This window comes from Morone saxatilis, unplaced genomic scaffold (assembly GCF_004916995.1).
Source record: "Morone saxatilis isolate NCDOM2014 unplaced genomic scaffold, NCSU_SB_2.0 Contig15, whole genome shotgun sequence".
NCBI classification, from domain to species: Eukaryota; Metazoa; Chordata; class Actinopteri; family Moronidae; genus Morone; species Morone saxatilis.
The window spans coordinates 16,274,983-16,284,807 of NW_023339707.1; the positions used below are offsets into that span (position 1 = coordinate 16,274,983).

Here is a 9,825-nt window from a genome sequence, read left to right on the forward strand (position 1 = left end):
CACACACACACACACAGAGAATAGGGGGTTTCTAGGAGCTTATGAGGAACTGGGCCCACTGGTTCTAGCAGCCAGGGTGTGGCATGCTGGCTTAAATTGTTTATTCGAGCTGAATCTCTGAAAAGTATTTGAATGAAGTTGCTAACTGTACAGTAGCCATTCGATCTATGCAGTTCTCTGAGCTCTTTATTCACACTTTGATTTACCCAATCGCTCGCAGGCCCAGGCATTTTGAAAGGTCAATGCTCACATTACTTAACTGTGTCAACACAAAATCAATTGGAATGCCAGAAGTTCAGTACAGCTCTCTTCCACAACTTAACTAAAAGACAGGGCTGTCGATAATCCTTTAATTACAAGTGAGATCACGGACATCTGACATTCCTCAGGATGCAGTCAAAAACCACAGGCTGCACTGTATTTCCCTTCTCCCACATACTGCCATAGTGAAATTGACATAGCCCTGATGATATGGTGAAAAAGAGAGGGGAACTCAGATTGTTGTCCTATTTGAAAATGACAAACAATGGCTAAATATTTACTGGAAATGGCAGCCTGAATGAGGAAAGTATTTTAGATATTTCCTGACAGAAGGAAAACTAAAATAGATTTCCCAGCACAGAAAAAGAAGAGAGAGCATATTCTGCTACATGCTGAGCACTAATTAAAAAGCAAACACATTAAAGCAGATGTAGGCTGTTCAGGTCTGCACAGTACAGTACAAGTGTTAGGCATTTCTCAGACTTCTCTCCGTTTGCAGTCTGGACTGAATTTCACTGCCTGTCATCAGCAGACTGGGATGACTTATGGTAGAGTTGCGCAATACACTGTGTGTGTGTGTGTGTGTGTTTGTATGTGAGGATATTTATAAGTAATGTGATTGAGTGCAGGAGAAAGCAAAACCCATGAAACTAAGGCTTTCAGAACATTTAGAAGACAGTTACTTCAGATTTTAAAAGGCGTACTATTGGCCACCAAGGATCTGGTCTTGGAATCCATTTGCATATTCACTGAAGCATTACACGGTACATTCAGAAAATTTTCCTATTGTGTTCTGCCGATTATTCTGCTACAGTGAGAAGTTGTATAACGGTCAAGATTATTTTTACAGTTATGATCTATGATTTGAATGTATAATTATATAATCTAATCAGTTTGTGTTTTTTAAGAAGAATGAAGCTTTGAACTGGCTTTAAAGTGACATTTGTAACCAAAATCAACCCCGGGCTTGTGAGAATAATGTCTGTGGATCTGCGATTTCAGTGCCAATAGAAACATTGTGAACATTCCTGTGATGAGTATGCTATCACGTTTCTACCTTATGAATGGATACAGTCACTGAAAAGTAGTGAAAATTAAACAATATCACATACAGAAGATGTGTTTCAAAGTGTTTAAGGAGAAAAAGAGAGAGAAAGATATGAGACAGATTAGAACTGACATTGTTTGCGATAGGAGTGTGGAATAATCTTTCCTGGCAGAGAGAAACTTCAGAGTGCTTCGTCTCCTCTGGATCTGAGTAGGATTTAGGCCGTCATTCGTCAGAAAAGGGGGCAAAGGGCAAAAGGCCAAGAGAAACAGAAAAAAGCATGTAGGGAACAGATAAAACACATAAAAAGCGTGGCAGGGGCATTTTACAAAGCAGAACCAGTTGCAACATCTCAGGCCTAAACCTTGTAACAATGGAGCAATCCTGACTTATACTGTATATATACAGTGTAACTTTTGGAGCTTCAACATCATGAGTGAGACAGCTTATAAACAACACCAGCAAAGTAAACTCTGACTTCACTGTTATTAACTTTTTAGGCACTTTTATGAGCATGTCAGTGACTCAAAGATAGAGTGGCAAGGGCATCAAGGGAGTGATAATAGTTGCATGAAAGATCAAGAAACGTTGTGGGAGGGATATGATGAAAGATGAGAAAAGTGGGAGAGGCTGGTGGACAGAGGGGAAAGCCACAGAGCAGCTGCTGGTTGGTATGAGGAGTGGGACAGAAGGACAGATTGACTGAAGACTGAGGAAAGACAGTTGACTGTGGCATCTCTAAATGCTACTGAGGCAGAACAGGAGGCCTTATGTAAGTGTCTATTAGTGTGGGTGAGCAAGCGATAAAGCATTTTACTGCAGCGGTGCCAGAGCTTCGCAACAAGAGTTTCCTTCCCTCTTAATAAGTGTTTCTTTCTCTCACAGATGTACAGTATACAACTAAAATATACACGTTTAGAGAAGAAAAAGTATGTCAAAAGTTCTAATGTAATGTATAATTGACACATAATGTTTTGGAGCCACTTCTAACTTAATTGACTTAACATTACTTTTACAATGTTGTCTGTTGCAGAAAACGTTATTTCATGCTTCCTGCTCTCCTCACTTATGAAACTAATTGTCCCTCTCTTCTTCACAGCATAACAGCAGATGATTAATGTCTCATTAAGGCATTGTACACGTACATATATACACACACGCAGCACACATTTCACCCATTAACTGGAGCATCTTCCAGAGGCCCTCGTTAGTGTTAAGGAATGAATGATTCAGAGCCAGCCGCAGAGCTGCACCCTGAAAACACAGATTAAATAAAAATGTTTTCCTTTGATATTAGATCCTCACTCCTCCATACACCTCTAAGTCAGGACACAGTCATCCATTAAGGAAGACCTTTCACCCCTGCCTGTGTCAGTGCTTTAACCTCTTACCGTGTGGAAGGTAGAAAAAGGAAAAATGTTGCATCAGATTCAGAGGGAATTTTGCAACTAATGATAATACTGACACGCTGGTTTAGGAAAAATAAAAAAAAACAACCACCTGAGAAAAACGGGCTGCTCCACTTGCCATGTCAGCAGTCTGGATGTGGGTTAGTCATCCCAGACTAGAGTGGGGGCGGGTAGCTGTTTCTCTGACTCTGACCTTCAACAAGAGGCTGTAATGTCTCCTTAGGGAAAAGAGGATTGGTAGTGGGGTGGTCAGAGGGGGATGGAGAGGTGGTGGACTCTGCTCCAGCCTGTCTGTCTGCCAAGCCCAAACCCTCCTGGTGACTCTTAGCAGGCCGAGTCAAAAACTGGATGGTAATTATGTTTAAAACAGACCCGTCTTTTTTCCTCTACCACCGACCCGTTGGTTGCTCTGGTGTCTTGTTTATGCGGGCTCAGTGTTTTCTATTCATGTTACCCTGCTGTGGTGACAGTGTACCTGACCAAGGACAGATAAGAAAAAAAAGCTTTTCACATCCAAACAAAATGCCCCCTCCCCTCCTCATTTCGACAGGCCTCTTTTTGTCGTTCATTCAAACCGGTCTTTGTTCCGTTATCAGTGCACTGGATCCCACACTGATGAGTATTGACGAGTAGAACGAGCTCTGCTTTAGCATGTGAGTGACTTAATCAGAGACAGAACAAGGAAAATAGAGAGACACGCATACATAGAGGCAGGGTTGACAAGACGAGTGGGAGTGTTCAAATAAATAACGTAGGTTTGAATGTATTTAGATGAATATGCACACGTATGAGCCAGTAAATGTATTGGTTTCTCCTCTTTCTTCCTGCAAGATCTTTGCCCAGGCTTGTCTAAAGGGCTTTGACCTACTTTGCAGCATTTGCAAACTGACAAAACAAGGTGTGAAAGCAGCACTACGTCGTACATGAGAAACAATACACAACTGATACAGTGGTTAATGTAAAACACACGGAGGTGTCTATTCAAACATATTTAATTCTGTAGCACAATGGCAGCATTACCAAAACTGGTGGAAAGCAAATGAAAATAAATGGTTTTGTTGACATTATCCAAAGCAGGGCACAGAGTGCGACAAATGCACAACTGGTCACACCCACATACACAGATGTGCACACACATACTGAGATGTCAAGCACAAGCCCGCCACTGTAACCATTATTTGGTAGAAAAATAGCTGCCACTGCACTGCAGTCCGAGTGTGTGAGTGAGTGTATAACAACTATGTCACTTGGTGAACTTGTTGCTTACACCAAATTACTGTTTACATGGCAACTACAGTGCATTTTTAAAACAGCTCTTATAAATTTGTGATGAATACAACATGCAGAAGACAGCAGACAGAGCTGGCACGATAAAATGCAATTTAAGATGAAATAGACTGAATGCTAAAATTGTTTAAACCAAAATGTTAATAATAGCTATGAAAGCTGCTTGTTTCATGTTGAGAGAGAAGAGGAGAGCCTCTCGTCATCAACTGCAAAACAAAGGCCAATTTAAAGACAAGGAGTTAATCTGAAAGGTCAATGGAACAACAAAGAGCCCTGGCTAATATGACCATACAGTTATATAATGTTATGCAACCTCTTTCAGAGGCTGTGTAGTGTCAACTCTGAGTTTGTTATTGTGGTCACAGTGTGCTGAGATAGCCATCAATATGCTGTGGAAAAGAGATGTTTAAAATCAGGTTAAGACCTGGATCGGGAGGTGAGTACGGCGGTTTTGTTGTCTGTAGTGCACAAAAACACTTCAGCGTGCACTCACAAAGAAGTAGGCACAACATTACTCTGGTTTAAAAGCATGTTCAGTCTTGCATGCTCCCCAGAGACAATCCCTCACACCATACATGACCAGTGGCATGTGAAGTTCACGTGATGATGAGAGAAGGAAGCAAAGAAGCAAGTGTGCAGTTTAAACCCGTACACACAACGCCTACTATCCAGGACACTCTTAGCAGTTGAAACCTGCTTGCTCTCGGACAATAATCAGTTTATAATCTATCTATGGGGCAGTGTTGGCCTAAATGTTAGAGAAACAAGCTTGTGACCCAATGGTTGTCTGTTCAATTCCCCAGACGGGCAGGATACATTTGTGTGAAATGTAGTGAAAGGCAGCATTGTCCCTCTTTCATCATTACCAGCAGCTTCCAGATGTGAATGTGAAACTGTGTCAATGTGATCAGAGTGCTCCTGAAAAAGAGAGCCTTCCTCTCAGTAAAACTTCCCTGAATATACAAATTAAATTCTAATATCCTAACATTTCCAAATATGTTGGTACAGAGACTCAGAAAAAAGTAATTATGTTTCTATGCAGATTTAATGATAAGCTCAGTCGGCTCAGTTTTTAGACTGTACTGTTAATGCAAAAGTGCTGTCTGACAGACAGGCAGCGCCTTGACACAGACAGTAACCAATAGCTGTGTAAAATGAAGGAACAAGTGTTTAAGCACCTCCTACAGCCTCTCCCAGTCCTCTTTACTGTTACATAATCACTTATCAGTGCGCTAGGCTTGTCCCTGGATGCATTTTCTGCTTCTTCTGTGTGAAACAGTCGTGTGCACGTACGTTTGGCTAAGGACTATCAAAAAATGTCCTGAACACAAATGTGCATGTGCCTGTGTTTGATGTCAATCGATGGTAGCAAAAACTCCCTGAACTGCACATGTAACATCAAACAAAACACACTTGCACACAACAAAGCTCATCTTCCTGTCTGAGACACTGTGATCACATCACACTGACACATCCACTAGCCTGCCTCGTCAAATGGGGTTAAAACTGGACTCAGAGACAGTCAAGCAAGACGTTGAGACGCCTGATTACTGCGAAACTCTCCCCAACTTATTTTTCAGTAAACAACACTAACAAACTGTAACTATCTCATTCTTTTGCGCTCTTTTCCATCTGTCAAGTGATTGGGCAATCCTGGCCCTCATCTCCAGCTCTGGCTCTCTCTCAGGGCATATTTCGAAACTATTCTGGATGGAACACCAAACATGTGGTCAGTTGACCAGTACGCCCCCACACCATTCATGCCCAAACCACTGTATAGTTGTAGCCAGAGAGTGAATTCCACTTCTTGTTAAGACTACTGTTGAGGAACACAGGTTTGGAGTTGAGTATGAAAATTGATGATGATTTTTATCACCACATATTCGGTGTCAAATCAGCTCCTGAACTAGGCTAAAAAGAAACAAGAGAGCAAAAATAGGTCTGATAGTTAACTGCGTGTGTGTATCCTAATCAGGTTGATTATACATCTGCCCAAAGTTCATGTCTAGACGCCAAATTTTAATCACAACAAAAAATGACTGTATTGCTTTGAAGTATCTTGTCCCATGCAACAAGATGACATATTTGCAGATAAGAAATGAGTTTATGGCTTTAAATGTCACCAGCGTCTCTGTACCTGTTTCTGGGGACAGGGATGTGGGAGGAAGGGAGGGGTTGTCCCTCTGTCGGTACGTTCCGCCCTTGCGCTGCCCTGAAGTTATTGGCCAGCTCTGCCTGTTTCCCTGGGTTCCTGATGTCCAAGTGCATGAAGCCGCCTGGCAACTGCCCGTTTATGCCTGGGCAGTGAGTAGGACTGGCCCTCTTCAGGATCCCAGTGGCACCGGTGTCTTTTTGGTCCCCCAGGCCAGTCTAGAAAAATGAAGCAGTAGTAAATTAAAGTCAATCATTTTAAAGCCAATTATAAGCATGGCTACATCAGAAGCATCATGTGATATGCGACAGAAAGAGGTTAACCATTTGCCTTCACTAGTAAATTTACATGACTCTGCATGACTTTCTTGGGTTTTTTTTTTTAAACCATAGATTTCCAATTTGACTCATTGGTCACAAAAACCCTGAAAGTAAATTCATTCACATGACAGTGTTTGTTTTTCGACAAACCATACCAGAAAAAGAAAGTCACTTCCTAAATATTTCTTTTAAAACTTCCTCTCCCTTAAATATCCCAGAGGTTATTGTTGTTGAGGCACTGCACATAAACCTTCAGGAACCAACCAGAATGAAGGCGATCCCAGCTCAAGATACCTGTTTTCTGTTTCAGCTGCCTTTTTACACAAGGTTTGGAAAAGACTCTGTATAGGTAAAACTAAGTAATGCATTGTGAAAAAATAAAATTCAGACTTTCTTAAGAGTGCTGTGATTTCTTCAGTTTGCTTGTTTTATCTGACCAAGAGTACTAAAGCTAAAGATTTGTAATTACTGTCAAATATAACAAGAATAATATTCATTCAAATATTCAACCTACAATGAAGCCTTGGTTCATTTTTAACTGCCTTTATCACAGTGTGGTGTTAAAATAAACAGACACAGCAAGTGAAGTTATTTGAATAACATGCTATCTGATCCATCTCAAAAGTAGGTGTGGCAATTTGCCATCTATGCATATTTGATGTGGCACGGTCAATTAGTAGCTATATGACATGATTAAATTACTGACCCTGCAAAGAGAAACGCACACGGGCCACAAGATGCTGAAAAGGCAATGCAAAAAACATGCAATGCAAGTAAAAACAAATTGCAAACAAACAAACAAACAAACAAAAAACTACTGCACTTGAGAAAAATATATCTGTACAGTCACTATATGAGCTGAGGAGCCGGGCCGTGCTGTGCAGCCAGGAAGCCCTCACTGTAACTCCACCCTACATGTATGGGGGAGGGGGGTATGGCTAGTAGTTTGAAGTCCCTGCCCCCCTTTTTCTGTAAACTTTGCACATAAAATGATCCGCCATTTAAAAGCGGTTTTTTGACGTAAGTAATAACTTGCGAACAAGCGCTGACAGCAGTTGCGGGAACACTTTACAAAAGTGGGGCTAATAGTTATAACTGTGGTACTCAACACACAATGCACAGTAGTTGGAGTCAAGAGTGAGCTCCACGGCCGCTTACTTACAACCGTAAAAACGTAATAACGACGCGTGAGAGCTGTCAAACGCATCATTATACAGCGTAATGACAGGTTAACGTTACATGCTTCATATTGTGTGTCGCAACTTGCGTGTGCAAGTCGGACTTCGCCGGCTTAATGGGAGTCGTGCGTTTTTTTGTTTTTTACACTTACTTTTTCCATGTCGTGAGATATTCGACCAGCCGGAGAAAGTCCGTTCCCTTTTGAATAGCTTTGCTCGCCTTTAACCTCCGCCGCCGAGCCGCCGTCCATTACAAATTTGTAGAGGACCGACCCGTTTGTTGTGTACGCCGGCGTGGGACCGTTTCTCTCCACCGTGGGGACCCGAGTGTCGCGGAGCACGGAGCGGCCTGCCCGGCAGTTAAAATCTGCACCACCTACCCTTGCCCCAACCGGCGACTTCTCCAAAATATATCTGGAATCCATATTCAGATGGAGACTAAAGAAAGAAAACCAGCTTTCTATAGATTTTAGTGCAAACTGCTGGCGTTAGATACATTTATCAAGATTGTCGCGAGTTGATAGGTGTTATCTGTGTCTTTTAAACTTCTATTCTAGTCTACATGTAAAGTTTTCCACCAACGCCGCCACCACCACTACCCAGGATATCCAAAAAGCCGCCCGGTCAGGAGGATAAAAGATTGTTTTGCCTCTTTCCTCCAAAAGAATGCCACGCCCCCTCAACTTCACTCCCATTGGTCCGCTGCGCACATAAACATTCCATTCTGGCACGCGTCCACGGCGAGGCGGCTTCTGATTGGCTGGTTTCGCTGCGTCAATCACTTTTTTTTCTAATCCAAGTGCTGTGGGTGGAATAGGGGAAGGGGGCGTGTCTACAGTTTACCGGCCGGTGTCTGTCTCGACGACGAAGAAGCCGGCAAGAGGGAGAGCACAGGAAAAAACAGCCTGTAGGCCTCAGCAGCAATACTGCGCATTTATGTTTTCTGCTTATCAAAATGGGATTTAGGGCATTATGTTTTTACCGTACTTTACAACAGGGTTATAATCGATGAAATAAATATGTCTGGCCAGATTGTTTCATCATTTGTCCACTAAATGTATTAAAAATACACAGATGTATTTAGTAATCCTGTAAAATGTTAGATTTACTACTAAAGTTTTTATCTTTTTTCACCAGATGTCTCCAAACAGAACTGTGAGTGCCTTTGTGGAGATGTGCAGTTCATAAACATGGTCAAACAACAATTATTATTGAAATATATAATGCCATTTGTTTTTAAATTTCAGTTGTTGGAGGCACCTCTTTCTCTAACCTATTCTAAAATGTCTGCAAAAGCATTCTTCATTTCTGGTTTATCGCTTAACTTTACAGAAACACATTTTATTGCAAGCTGCAGTTATTGCAAGCTACACTTATTACTGTGTGGGTGCTACAGAGCCGTAACAACTGACATCTAGTTGCTGCCTGGTTTAATACCTTGTGCAATGCAATAAAACTACAGGCAAGAGACAAACACGTTATAATGTGCCACTTTATTAGAAAAGTAAAAACTCACTTTAATATTTTATGAAGGTTAATATAAAACATTACAATCTTTTGCATATCTGCACTGTCACACTGTATTTTATTATATTTATTATTTTTTAAACTAAACCCTGTGCTTTAAGAACATACAACATTGGCTACAGCTGTCACAGCAGTATTGGCCCATAATTATATCTGTAGACAATTAACAAACAGCATCTGTATCTGCATGGAAAGCATGAAACATTTTGCATCCACAAAGTACAATGTGTCTGTGATAACCATCTTTTTTTTTCAACAAATATACTGTATACTGTATGTTACATTGGAACAACATCAGAACAGCAACAGAGTATTTTACACATTTACATCATCATACTGTATTTGTTTGTGCAATGAACATCTGTCTTGATCAGTGAATAACAGTGTTCAGCAAAATATATCAGATCAGTGCTTTCTCTCAGGATAAAGAAAATGTGACACATAAAGTGACAGCCAGAGAAAAAGGATTAAGTGTGATAGTGGTTTCCAGCCAGCATTGTCTAGGGGAAGCCTCAACAGAGCTTGTTAAGTGTCTCAGCTGTTAGCCATTTCTCATATCAGGCAGTAGTTGAGCCGTTGGTGCATTGTTGATATCAGACTGGGGTTGGCCTGACCCACAGCCTCCTCCCCCCCCCCCCCAACC

The 9,825-nt window shown here is 41.4% G+C and overlaps 1 protein-coding gene across 2 annotated transcripts in view; it reads right to left on the bottom strand.

Annotated features, from left to right (window-relative positions):
- si:rp71-79p20.2 (SLC2A4 regulator) overlaps nt 1-8,289 on the bottom strand; it is a 38,504-nt gene extending 30,215 nt beyond the window's left edge. For both annotated transcript variants that reach the window (XM_035656727.1, XM_035656726.1), the window contains exons 1-2: nt 7,808-8,289; nt 6,143-6,375 (exon numbers count right to left, since the gene is read on the bottom strand). In XM_035656727.1, the coding sequence (XP_035512620.1) occupies nt 6,143-6,375; nt 7,808-8,080 (506 nt within the window). In that variant the 5' untranslated portion in view covers nt 8,081-8,289. The remainder of the gene's footprint in view (nt 1-6,142; nt 6,376-7,807) is intronic.
- Between the last annotated feature and the right edge of the window lie 1,536 nt (nt 8,290-9,825).